Below are 14,521 nucleotides of genomic sequence, written 5' to 3'. Positions count from 1 at the left end.
TTGACACGGAGGAACTGTCAATTACCCTAACATCTGGGAGGGAGGGTTTGGCGCATCTCTCTCTCTCTCTCTCTCTCCCCGTCTCTTTCCCAGGTCAATCTCTCACCCAGGTCACTACTATCTCTCCCTCCTCTTCTCCCTCCCGCTCACATCATGTTCCCTATCTGTCTACCTACTCTCACCCCCGCAGCTATTTAAGAGCCTCGCCAATGATATGACATTAGCGCTCTTGACGGGAAATACCCTTGACTCTGCTGCCCTCTTCCTTGCTGTTTTCAAACCATACCCTGTTCTCCCCTGCTCGACTTGAAAAATGGACTGCTCCCCCCCTCATCCCAGGTGTATTGATCGTTCTCTCCACGCCCAGATTGCCCCCCTTCCCTGCCTTTATGCCGCTCAACGTGTGTGTGTGTGTGTGTGTGTGTGTGTGTGTGTGTGTGTGTGTGTGTGTGTGTGTGTGTGTGTGTGTGTGTGTGTGTGTGTGTGTGTGTGTGTGTGTGTACAGGGGTGTCGCACCACATTCTGGGCCCTGGGTACTTAAGGATTCACTGTGGGCCCCCCATGAATGTTCTCCATTTAGACTGGGAACGTTATTATTACGCATTATTTTGTGCTTTAACTAACTAACCCTAACACGTGCTGCAAGCTTGTAGATCTGCAATTTTTGAAAAATCTTGAAAATGTGTGTCTTTGAGGTCTTCTTTCTAAAGCTTTTTGAAAAAGAAAAAAATATATATATATAATAATAATAATGTTTCTATGGCAGTGGTGCTCAAACTTTTTCATGTGAAGGACCCCCAAAATGATATTTATTTGGCCACGGACCCCCCTCTCAAAATATTTAGTTCCAGGGACACCCAGAATCAAAATTTGAATTACAAATGTTCGCTTAAAATATTCAAAGATTTGCACACATTTTCACGACTTTTCAAAAATAGCAGATCTACAAGCTCGCAGCGAGGCACTCGGTGCCGCGCTGTGAGCTTGTACTGTATATCTGCTATTTTTCCAATAGTTAAAGCATAAAATAGGCCCCTCCACCTTGGGCCCTGGTAACTCAGTCCCACTTCCCCCCCCCTCCATTGTGACGCCCCTGTGTGTGTGTGTGTGTGTGTGTGTGTGTGTGTGTGTGTGTGTGTGTGTGTGTGTGTGTGTGTGTGTGTGTGTGTGTGTGTGTGTGTTGTGGAGCGTGCACGTGGGTGTGTGGCGCCTGTGCGTGTGTGCAGTGTCCTTCCCCATGCGATCTCACGCGATAGAGCCGTAATAATGTCACCAGACTGTACCTAACGTAATGGATTGGACTCGCCCGCTAATGTACCTGCCGGGGGGCTCGATGGCATAAGGGACTGGTCTGGAAAATGTCAGGCACATATCAGAGAGCACAGCCAGGTGCCAAGAGTTAAGGTCAGGGGAGATGGGGGGGTTAGATGGAGACCTGACAAACTGTATTAACAGCCATGTACAAAGGCTATTAGGGGTGTGAGTCAAGAAAAGAGATGTTGGAGGCAGAGTTTATGAGACAGAGAGAGAGAGAGAGAGAGAGAGAGAGAGAGAGAGAGAGAGAGAGAGAGAGAGAGAGAGAGAGAGAGCAGTGGCGTCAGTTCAGAAAAAGCTAAGGTATGGCAACATGGCTGATGTCTTGCAACAGGCATGATACATTCATTTTAAAAAGTATATTTTAGCCCCCCTTCAATTGTGGCATGTTAGTAAACGTGCCACAATTAACAATAATGCATTGCACCTGTGCAGCTGACCTACGGAACCTGGGAATATACCATTTTGTCAAGGTGGGGAGAATAAAAGTGTGGAGAATATAATTATAATACCTTGTTAAAGTGACCATTTTGTAAAATGTTGCATTTGTAGTTATTTTACTGTAATTTAACAACATAATAACCAGCACAGATAGACAAAGATACATTCATGGATTTATATTCCTAAGTAACTTTTATTTTCCCCACTGGACCCAGGGTATGGCAGCTGCATACCCCTGCCATACCCAATTGACGCCCCTGAGAGAGAGAAAGAGACAGAGAGAGAGAGAGAGAGAGGTAACATATTTCACACAATGAACTAAAGTTGATCTTTTTGTGCCATTCTTTATATTGCTGTGGTCCAGCACAGAGGCCTATAACCCACAGACTCGCAGTCAAAAGCTGACTGTCAGTGCGGCTGACCTCATATTGATCTCTGACGTAAAAATCAATGTCACTGCGAGGACAATAACACAAAAAGTAGGGATGGTCCGATCAGGTTTTTTGGAACCGATCACCGAGCACCGATCACAAAAGTTTGATCACCCGATACCGATCAATCACCGATCCGATCAAGTTATTATTTACATATTATTTATATTTTCTAAATGTTAATGTTTTAACTTTAATTCATTCATTCACTCATGAATTCATTTATATATTTGCCTTATATTTATTTACCAGCATTACTATGTATTTATTATCATAGCAGTAACTAATTATTTCTTCAACACTGTGGAAATCAATACCCCAAAATGGCCTCAAGTGGGCATACTGAACGGCTGGTTGATCGGATGCACCGATCCGATCAGATCGGTGAATTTACCTTTTGATCTAAACCACCGATTATCGCCGATCACGCTTTGATCGGCCCGATCCGATCCATTGCCGATTGATCGGTAACATCTCTAACAAAAAGTGTTAACTTTAGCTTAGCGTCCCACTACTTGAGCATTTCAAAGGCTGATTCAGATGGGATATACAATATGAAGCACATAAGGCCTGCGTATCAACTTTTTCTTCAACATCAACAGACAACATACTGCATTAACTAACATATCGTCGTTGTCGGGTGAAAACCTTGTATGTCCAAAACCGTTCGTTTTGCATTTATCATTTTAAAAATGATTTAAGCTAGTGAAAACAGCCGGGTGCGAGGTGTTGTGTGCTTGTAGATCTGCTGTTTTCACTACCGTTGTGCGGCGGCCACCCGACAACGACGATATATCAACAAGCAAAATGAGGCACAGGGTAAAAGCACTAATTCAAATGGAATGTATTTATCAAAGAATTTCAGTAATGCAATTTTAGAACATTACCATGACTCTGATGATAGAAAAGTGAAGTCAACATTGAAAATGTAGTTTGTTATTGTGTTGCTTGTTGATATTGATACAAAGAGATATGTGTACCAGGGCTAGCCTGACACTCAGCCTGAATTGACATTTCGTTTCACTTCATTATTCAGTCTGAAAGTGGTTTCCCCCAAGGCGATTGCAGGGATGGGCGTTGCCAAAAAGAGGCAGTCTTCAGCGATTGGTTCACCGACCAACACATGACATAGTGTGGCTGGCTAGTGGCTAGCCTGTTGCTTGCTAGTGCTACTTGCTAACCAAAGAAACAGTCAGAATAGGAGCACTACGAACTAGTAATCAAACACAACATAACATACCTGCTACTGGTGTTTCATAGCGAGATCGATACGATCACATTTTACCGCAATTTACCGCATTTTATCGCGACGCGATGCGCGGTACGGTACGGCGGCAGCGTTGGTGTACTTGGAAACACACATGAGTTCTGGGAAACCCCCACCCACACTGATCACAAGACACTGATTCACGACGCTGATTCGCCGTACGGATTTTCAACCGAGGGAGGACTCTTCAATGAGAGCACTTCTAGACCCCTGAATCGCCAAAACAAAAAATTTAAAGGGGTGTGGCTAGCGATTCAGGGTCTGGAACTAGGCTATATCAGGGCCTCAAAACAATACATTCTTTGTTGACCAGGGTCTCCCAGCACCAGCGGAATGTGTAGGCTACTTGGTCCTCTCCTTTTCTTGAAATCACTTTAGCCTATAAGCTCACAACAAATTGCATTGCTTGTGACGTGTTGTGAGCTTGTAGATCAATTTTACCGAATGTTTGCCTATTATGACATGGGCAGAATTAGGGACGCTAGGTTCATGTGGTTACGCTGGTGAACAGAACTGGATTCCCAGGCATCGTGTCACAGGTTTTTGGAAAGGGCTGGATGCAGCGAGATTTCCCTCTTGGTCGCTGAACAGTTTAAAGTAAACCTTCTTACTGTATGCAGAGGATAGCCAGGGATTTTGAATAAACTACAACAAAATAAAACACTCTGCGTTGGAGGTGGATTTGCTTGTACTCAATATACCTTAGGAATATCAAACGGTTATTTTTCATCTACTTTGTATATCCCCAACACGCTCCTTCAAAGTTCAGCATGGTAACCATGGGGATGATTTGTGTCAAATGAATAAAAAACCTTTGTGGAGAAAAGAAATCTGAGATCGCAAGTGAGTGTGCGAGAATGAGAGATAGAAAAAGAGAGTAAGAGAGAGAAAGAGACTGAAAGAGAGAGCGACAGAGAAAGAGAGAGAGAGAGGTTGATGCTTTTCGTCGATTTCGGTTCCATTAATCTCAATTCAAGCGGCTCTTAAGATTCCGCTCTACTCATTTCTACCTCATTACGTCTGGGTCCAGTGGTGCTTTGTAGTAGAACAAGTAGCCTCACCTGTTCTTAAGGTGCTGGATGCTCCCTAGGCACTTGAAGCGTCCATTTACCATGATGGCCATGCGCGTGCACAGCGCTTCACACTCCTCCATGCTGCCAAAGAGAGAAAGAGACATTCTTGTGTTTCGTTGAACAGACATAACATTGAGCTTGCGTCTTTCCTTTTTGAGAAGGAAAGGTAACTTTGTGTTCTTGGGATGTACAAGGGTAGGAATCCTGATTGAATCTGGTCTTGCTCTTGTATAGGCCCAATATTGATCGTTAAGAATCTCTTTTAGATGTTTCAACGGAACTGGCTGCCTGACGGGAGAGATGAGCTTATATATGCTTGCCAAGGTCTGGTGAGGATGTTGTACTTTACAACATCCCATAGAGCCAGCGGTGGAAGAAGTACTCACATTTCAAAAGTATCGGCATCAAAGCATATATATTTGGGCCCGGTATAAAGCTAGAGAACAAAGCATACTTCATTATTAACGTTTCTTTAATAATAGATATCACGCTTTGAGTCAGACGTCCTTCATCAGGGCAAAGCATCCTTTGCACTGATTCGAGTGTGCAGAGAGAAGCCCCTTCTCATAGAATACCTCTGACACCTGAAAACTAGTGGAGGACAAATACGGTCATTAGAGAAAAGGATGGGAAGGGGAACATCTGTTCTTGGTATTTATTCTTTCATTCTGCATAAGGATGGAGCACAAGGCATTCTTATGTTTTTGCCAAGGCAAAATCTGTGAAGCTTTGCTGAGAAATGGCGCTATTAGGATTATGACTTTGTAAAACCTGGTGAATCTGCTACTTGACAAACAGCCACCTGGTCGCCATGGACGCATGGATGCAACTCAGCCGCGCCACTGAAGACAACGAGAAACGTCATTTGTTTTTTTTGTTTTTTTCGCGAGGGGAACACATGTTACGAGGATAATATTTTCCAACGCAAACCAGCAAGAGATTATTCACACCCGCTGCCATGAGCCCAACAGATTTGAAACCCCCAGCCATTTGGAAAACAAGCGGAATGAATACTATTAATTTCAAAGTTAATAAACAAGCAAGTTTGTGAAGCAAAGTTACATCACATGAATATTAACCGCTTAAACCCTATATACTTCAATTGACCTTTTTCCCATCTACACCAAATCTCTTTGCCGAAAACATGCAATTTACAAGCTCACAACAGATCGCAACGTAACCATTGTCATCTACGCTTGAAGATCATCTATTTTTGCCTTTTTATGACATGCCCAGGGATGCTAGGGTTCATGTGGTTAAATCTGTATTCCCCTCTTCAAAGGAAAAGAAAATCACAATGATACGGGTTGGATAAAGGTGTTATAGAAATGCACCATTTACCAATAAGAAGAATTTCATTCTTGACACTAAATTATTCTCTAACTGGTTGGCTGCACCATCCATATGACAATTCAAAAGACCTGTCACTTTTAAGGATGATTTATGCTCACAGCTCATAGCGCATCACAGTGCAACGTGTTGTGAGCTTTGAAGTTCTGCTATTTTACCAAACCAATTCACAACCAAGTATAAATCAGGCATTACTGTGTGAAGCATCCGTCAAAGAATGTGTGTGGTGCAACGGTGTCCCACATCGAACAGCAGATCTACAAGCTCACAATGTATCGCAACCAGTGGTGTAAAGCAGTGGTTCTCAACCTGTGGGTCGTAAAGTTATTTTGGGGGGTCCCCAGATGATTAACTTAATGTGCAACACTGTTTTCTCACTCAACAGTAAACAAACCAAAATAAAGTTGTAAAAAAGTGTATAGAGGGTACTGATTTAATACCACTAAAATTACAAATTAAACATTTGCCAAATTGTCAAATATTAGAGGCAGAAATTGTGAAAATAGCCGATCTACATGCTCAGAACGCCTCGCAAAGCGAGGCGTTGTGAGCATGTTGATCTGCTATTTTCACAATAGAACACCGTGTTATACAAAATGTAATGCCTCAACTCTTAGTGCTCGTCAGGGTGGCGGTCCCCAGTTAAAATATGATTATTTTGGCGGTCGCGGCCTGAAAAGGTTGAGAACCACTTGTGTAAATAACTACGTACATTTATTTAAGTACTGTACATAAGTACAATTTTGAGGTATTTGTACTTTACTTGAGTATATCCAATTTCCAATACTTTTACTTCTACTCCACTACATCTCTGATCCAAATACTGTACTTTTACTCCTTTCCAATTAAAAAAAACGTATTAGTTACTTTGCAGATATAAATTATAATATTACAAAACAAACATTAAGCACTTTATACCTATATACCTCGGCTATTTGAAAATAGACAATCTACAAGCTCACAGCGTGTCGCATCGCGGCGCGTTGTGAGCTTGTAGATCTGTACTTTTACTTTTGTTACTTTAAGTACACTTTGATACCAATACTTTCATACTTTTACTCAAGTACATTTTGAATTCCAGACTTTTGCTTGTAACAGAGTATTTCCATATTGCAGCATTGATACGTTTACTTAAATCAAACGTTTGAGTACTTCTCCCGCCACTGATCGCAACGTGACACACGCTGTGAGCTTGTAGATCGGGAACGCCGTCGTGCGGCGGCATATAAATCAGTCATAACAGTCACCTGTGTGAGGTCAGGATGACAGAACGTCCCTCTTTGATGACGCTCAGGATGCAGTCCCAGAGGAAACGCCGCGCCTTGGGGTCCATCCCTGTGGTCGGTTCATCCTGCAATCGCAGTGCAAACCTCACGATCAACTTTTGACATGCAATTCAAGCCCCGGCGCGGAACAACAGATCGACATTGCGTGCGGTTGTGTTCTCGAGACTTTCGCGGCGGACTCTATTATGTGCACGTCAGCTTTTATTTGCAGCATATTCTATCATCCAAAGTTTAGCTGTCTTGTTGTGTGCGAATCACCCTCAACTCCCAATACTCATGGGTGTGCACAGACAGCCCGTAACAGAGACCACCGAGGACAACACACAATAAGCAGCTGTATATTCAGACAGCAGCACGGGGGTGAAGTGGGAGAGAGAGAGAATGCACGTTGAGCTCCACTGATCTAAAGAATATGAATGTCCAAATATGTATACATACTGTATGTATACATACGTGCAGAGAATGTTAGAGAGGCAGGGGCTGACATTTCTAAAAGGGCCTTTTGGTGAAAATATCGAAAATAGCAGACCTCCAAGCTGAGCTTGGAGGTCGGCTATTTTTCGGTGCGTGATACACTGAACTAAGCATAATCAAGTCAATACTGGAGATGTGGCGTAACGGCATGGATTTCTACACAGAGAGGTCAATTCTTTCAACATAAGATGCTGCATTCAAGTTCAGTAGAGTTTGGACAAGGCAATTCTCTTGAATGCTGCCTTCAGGTATGGCATGGAGAGAGGGCACCAAAGTGAAAACACAACTGCATTCATGGTCTGGAGAGGGCAATTTTTACAGATGGATAAAAGTGCAGGGGTTCAAACCCCCTCTCATGTCTATGTGTGCATGTGCCTGTATGTATATATATATATACACACACACACACACACACACACACACACACACACACACACACACACACACACACACACACACACACACACACACACACACACACACACACACACACACACACACACACACACACACACACACACACACACACACACACACACACAGGCCTATATATATATGTTGACCCTGCATGTACTGTAAGGTAATCTCCACCCCCAAAACTCACAGAAAAACTACTTTGCCACAGCAATCCTACTTTGCCACACACATTTAACCATTTAATGGCTCTAAAATGTCTGTTAAAATGTGGCAAAAAAAAGAAATTCAGACAAAACAAAAATCAAACTAGAAAGATGCAAATGGAAATTGCAAGTGTGGTTGCCGTGACGCCAGTCACACTTGCAAATATCTCTGTATCGGTCAGTCCTTGTCCCTAACCATTCCATCCTTGTCCCTTTTATACCCATATATGGAGATCCCTGATATCATCAATATTAATCACATATCTTGGAATGCCCATATATGGACATACTGTGGTCTATGATGTCAGACATCTATGATGTCAGTCATCCTCATCTCCATATTTGTTACCATAAAGTTACATTTTTAATTAAAGTCAATGGAGAAAATTAATTCACAAATACATTTATATAAATTAAACTGTATATCTCTTAGCAAAATGCAAGGAATCAATTCCCGACGAAGCCGGCCGTTTGACTTATGGCCCAAGTGTGTGCCACCAAAACTATGGGAGGAGTAGCACGGCAAAATAAAGTTTATCTAGGAGGGGAATGAAAGATGGAAAGATGGATGGAATAAGGTCGGACAAGTACTATATTCTGGTATTCCTACTGGTCCACAACGGTCGAGTTGTGGACCATACCTCTAGCCTCAGTCACATATATCACTCACAGACGCACGCACGGGGGGGGGGGGGCAGACAGTGTCGTTGACAGGCCGTTTGGGTTTCCTCAGGAACTGCCCATGCCCGATTAGAGAGTGACAGGACTCAGTCCATTGCCTGTGTTGTTTCCAGACATGTGCTTCATGCCCACCGGCAGAACGCAGCAACTCCCACGGGGAGGGGGGGGAGGGGGAGCTTCGTCTTCGTCGACATGCCCAGCGTGTCCCTGTGCAGAGAGCCTACAGTATGTGACACTGCCTCAAGGCTGCCAGGACTCCCTAGGCAAGTGCACACACTGGAAAGTGACACTGAAACTGACACCGCATTACGCCAGTGCCTCAGCGTGACGGCTGGTGAGAACCAGCGAGAGGCAGGTGTGTGTGTGTGTGTGTGTGTGTGTGTGTGTGTGTGTGTGTGTGTGTGTGTGTGTGTGTGTGTGTGTGTGTGTGTGTGTGTGTGTGTTCATTGCATATATACCAAGCCAAGCAAGCCAATGAAGACATGACTGGGAAGGCTGTTCTTTAAATGAAAATGTAATTGCCTCTGACAGTGGATTATGAAATTAAATAATGTACAATTTAGGGGCTAACAACAACACCTTCATGGTGGCCCGAGAATTAAATAGTTTCTTCACATGTGGGCTGAGCAAACAGGCGTGTTATTCTATTGGTCAAATTAGGTCACTCAAGATGTTCCTCGTTATGACACATCGCTAGCGTGACTTAACCACTTCGACCACGAGCATTGTGGTAAAATAGCCGATTTACAAGCTCACAGAGGGGCTGTATTTGGCGAAGAAATGTTGGTGTAGAGGGAAAAAAGACGGGACCAAGTATAGAGGAGCAATTATAGAGCCATGGGGGAACCCAGTCAAATACTGTAGGTATAGGGTTTAAGTGGTTTAGGCCCACAAATTGTTCCCTCCACTAACATGAGCACAGCTTTGTAATGCTCATTAAACTGCACTCTATTGTAAACATGTGATGCAATGCATTCCGAGTCATGCCTTCATTAATCTTCCATCCTGGGCCTGTGAGAAAGTGCCTCAGAGTTCTGCTGCAGGACGTGGAGCTCCAGCTTTAAGATGAATCACGCTTTAATGCCTGCAAACACGGCTGCTTTACATTTTCAAAAGAGATTGGGTCCCTCCTGAAAAATGAATCGCAATATGACCAGTGGGGCAACCCCTGAAATACACCTCCCCTTCTAATCTACAACCAATTTACTTGTAATCCCTTGGGAAGAATGTTCTTAATAATTATGTTACCAAAAATGTATGCACATTCAAATGTTCTTTACAGTGCCCATGGAAAGAAAATGGCGTCTTGCTTTCTTTTTTCTTTTTCAAATACCTACTAAAAGTTAAAACATCCTGGTGTATTTTACAATAACAGTATAGTTGAGGGTTGCAATAAAGTTTTCAGTATCTATAAAGCGAAAATAAATGTCATCCCACCAGGAAGATGACAGGAGGACAGCCAATCAGGGCCATTGCTGTAGACAGCTTGCGTTTGTTCCCGCCGCTGTAGGTCCCTGCTGGCTTGCTGGAGTATTTGACCAGTCCCAGCTTCTGGATCCCCCACTCAGCCACCTTAGGGAAAGAAACACAACACGCACAAGCTGACCAACAGAGATGCTGAGAACAATGCTGGCATTTAGATGATGGAGGACAGGTGGGACAGCATCCCCAAGGAATGATTGTATTCAAGCTATGTGTGTTTCGAGGACAAGCAAAGACATTTGGCATCACTGTATTATCTAATGTATGCTCTCGACGGCACGTCGTGGACCAAAAACAACAGATCTATAAGTTCACAAGGCATCGGAGATGCTCCGGGTTGTGAGCTTATAGATTGTCTTTTTTTGGCACACGACACCATTGTATGCCAAAGTATAAATCGAGTTTTAGATGATCATGAAAAGCTGCTGTGGCGGAGCATGGGGTTCGCTGTGTCTCTCTGTGTCCAGAACAAACATCTCCAAGGATGTGAAAAATATCACATTTAGCCAACCCCCCCAAAAAGAAAACCGCAGCCCTTTGTTCCTCGCACACATTTGTACATGTCATTGACATATTTGTTTACTGATAACTCGGAGAATTGGCACAAATTGGAGAACATCTGTGAACAATATGGCTCAAAAATGGCCACCGAAACGACACATGGGCATGGATTGCAGCCAGGAGAGTGGTGCTAGCGGCATGCAGCCGGGTTGCCCCAGATGCTTTAGCTATGAGATCAAAGCCCTGGCACCAGGTCTGAGGCCTATGGTTGGCGCCATGCACTTTCACTTTTGATGTTTGTGTTACTGACGGGGCCGGGGGTGGCGGGGGGTCACCACAGGGCCTGGTGAATAATGTAGAGCCGTAACCCAGTGGCTTCTACTCTCCCACCATCCGCCATTATTCATACAGGCCAATGTATTGCATGGCTTCTGCTGCTGAACTTTGAGGCATCTACATGCATTCTTTAGTTGAAAAATATTGCGAAAAAGTTTATATTACATAATACAGTATGTGTTAATGTTCATATTTTTATCATCTTTGCTCGTTCTGATAGCCCAATTAAGACAGCAAATCTCTTTGTTTTCATCATGTTGTACTTACCAAGATAAGGTGGAACAATGAAGTATCTTGGCCTTTAGCTAATCCAGTAACGACATGGCAAATCTAATTTGCGTTCGTCTATCACAAAGTACGTATTAAAGCGCAGTGTTTTCAACTATAGCCCAGAGTCAGTAAAAGAACAGAAGACTTAGACGTTACGGTTACCATGGCAACCTCTTTCTCCGGCACCCCTCGTAACCTGGCGTAGAACTCCAGGTGCTCCTTCCCGGTGAGCAGATCATTGATGGCGTCGAACTGGGGGCAGTATCCCATGTTCTGGTGGACAGACCGCATCTCTGTCCGTATGCTGTCAAGAGTGGGTTACAATAGAGATGTGTGAATAGTTCCATAGAGAAAGGAGAAGTTAGTTATGTCATAGAGTATGTGTCAAAATATACTAAACATTATGTTAAAGCTATGTTCAATTACAGTAGGTAACTCGTCAAAGTTCACAATTATTGCTAGTTTAAACAATGAATGCAATCAACACATTATGTCAGTACGAAACCGTATATCCCCATATATCATTTGTATCATATGTTTTATATATATAAATAAATGGCTTATTTTATACTTCATTGTATGAGTGTCATGCAAAAGTAAATAAAGATACATGTGTGAATAGTTCAATAGAGAAAAGAGATGTTATGTCATACAGTATGTGTTAAGATATACAAAACATCATGTCAAACCTATGTTCAATTGCAGTAGGTAACTCATAAAGTTAACACTTACTGGTAGTTTAAACAATGAATGCAATCAACACATTATGTCAGTACGAAACCTTATATCCCCATATATCGTTTGTATCATAGTTTTTATTTATACTAGACCTTACCCGTTCGAATATATGTGCTGCAAACTCTCCTTTCTTTTCTTTTTGTTGTGGAATGATTCCGCCCTCTACTGGGCTGTATTGGTCACTGCAGTATAATGCATTTTGTGACTGAGTGACTGAGTGACTGACCTCATCTCTAAAATTATATGTAGGATAAATAAATGGCTTATTTTATACTTCATTGTATGAGTGTCATGCAAAAGTAAAAACAACATGCTCACAACGTGTTGCATTGCAACACCTGTGGTACATCACCATTACCATGAACAAAAAGTTGACTTTTCTTAACTTTATGCAAATGAGCAGCGACAACATATCAGGACACAGTTCCTCTTCTTTCAATGTGAAACGTTCCAGAATCTTGTTAACAAACTTTGGAACTAGCTGTCCTAAATAGGAACAGTTAACAGCAACTGCAATGGTCAAACCAAGGAAAGGACAGCCCATGTCACTCTACATGCATCAATTGTTCAATGGTTCAGCACCACCGCAGATGGACAGCGACAGGGCATGCGTGCTGTGACCCAGCACCATACCATGCCTTGTGTACTCTTGGATAAAACACCCTGAGCAGCAAAGCAGCATACAGAGCAGCCGTCTGACTGTCACAGTCTCCACAGAGACAGTAGGTTATATTGGTAGTTGAGCCATACCGCCACAACAGCAACGGATGCAAAGGGTTAGGAGTGCATATCGTAACTGTCGGGCAGAAACCTCGTATCTCCAAGTTTCAAATGTGTATGTTTTTTCGTAAAGTGTAGGCACAAGACTAGTGAAACAAGACTAGTGAAAATAGCCGATCTACAAGCACCGGGTGCTTGTAGATCAGCTATTTTCACTATTTTAAATAATTTTTAAAATGAAAAATACAAAACAAATGGTTTTGGACATGTTTTTTCGTAAAGTGTAGGCACAAGACTAGTGAAACAAGACTAGTGAAAATAGCCGATCTACAAGCACCCGGGTGCTTGTAGATCAGCTATTTTCACTATTTTAAATCATTTTTAAAATGAAAAATACAAAACAAATGGTTTTGGACATACTGTACAAGGTTTCCATCCGACAACGACGATATGTGATGTATCTCGACGACACTGCAAATGAGGGAAACCTCTGTGTCTTTTTCGAGAAAAATGAAGACGGGGGAACTTTGCATTTTAGAAAGTCTACTGAAGCTTGGCTTCGGTGATGGCAAAGGGCAATGTCCATACAACTGCCGGAGGCCCCATCTTCTGTAGCTGCTTGTTCTGCTGGGCTTTTAACGTGAACTTGCTCTGGCTCACTGAGAGCGCTATTACAAGAGGAAGGTAAGGGAAAGACATGCAGGAGGTGTGGAAAGGTTTTGAGAACATGTCCGCCCACAAGCAATCCACCAGACGATCAGTGGAGGGTAGCCAGGATAAATTGAATTAAATCAGTTTTTCAACAGGTTTGATACTGGACTCTAGATAAATCCTCCCCTTAGCCTTCCAGCTCATATTCCCAGCACAACCAATGTTGCAACCTCCCCACCTATCTCCCCTGTGTCAAGATGGGTGAATGGCTGAACCCCACCCATCCACTCTATGGCGGAGCTGCAGAAGAGGGTGGGCACCTTCAGCCAGAGGCTCACCCTTCCGCATACTAGAACAACCTTCCTTTGTGCCAACTGCAATCAGACTGCATAACGCATGAGAACTCTCTCCCTAGTAAAAAATGCAAGTGGTTCTGTGTCAGCCTTGTTCATGTGTGATTGTTTTTTGTTTGTCTGGTGAACATTTATTTTAGCACATTATTCTGCTGTAATGCTCGCCTGGCATTAGCCAGACTGAACGTGGATTCACCCTCACGTTCCTCCATGGTATCAGTCTGGACTTCACACAGGATAGGGAGAGAGTATGAGAAATCAGAACACAACCGGGCCAATCAGTGACTGCGTTTCAACTGAACAGTGAAGCGCACTGATTGGCTCAATCATTTTCTGATTGATGGGACTATATACACAGTGTATACTGTATATAGTCAACATGCAATGTACTTTGACAGCTAGTAACATCGTGGACTACCCTATAATATATTGTTAACACACTTTAAAAGAAAATCGTTGAGAATGTGAAATGAATCAACATTGAGTAACTACATGGCCTATTTCTCACTTAAAATGTTATCAGGGACTATTTT

The 14,521-nt window shown here is 42.9% G+C and overlaps 1 protein-coding gene across 1 annotated transcript in view; it reads right to left on the bottom strand.

The window, feature by feature from the left end:
• Window positions 1-14,521, bottom strand: part of LOC308297950 (phospholipid-transporting ATPase ABCA1-like) — a gene marked incomplete at its 5' end in the record, with an annotated part of 237,041 nt that overhangs the window by 28,860 nt on the left and 193,660 nt on the right. The window contains 4 exon segments of the mRNA XM_080741514.1: window positions 4,515-4,607; window positions 7,124-7,227; window positions 10,375-10,509; window positions 11,689-11,830. Coding sequence (XP_080597640.1) covers window positions 4,515-4,607; window positions 7,124-7,227; window positions 10,375-10,509; window positions 11,689-11,830 — 474 coding nt within the window.

Source organism: Nannobrachium achirus (genome assembly GCF_963921795.1).
Source record: "Nannobrachium achirus genome assembly, chromosome: 14".
Lineage (NCBI taxonomy): Eukaryota > Metazoa > Chordata > Actinopteri > Myctophiformes > Myctophidae > Nannobrachium > Nannobrachium achirus.
Note: the sequence above shows the minus strand (reverse complement) of the source record. Positions and strands in the feature narration are given on the sequence as shown.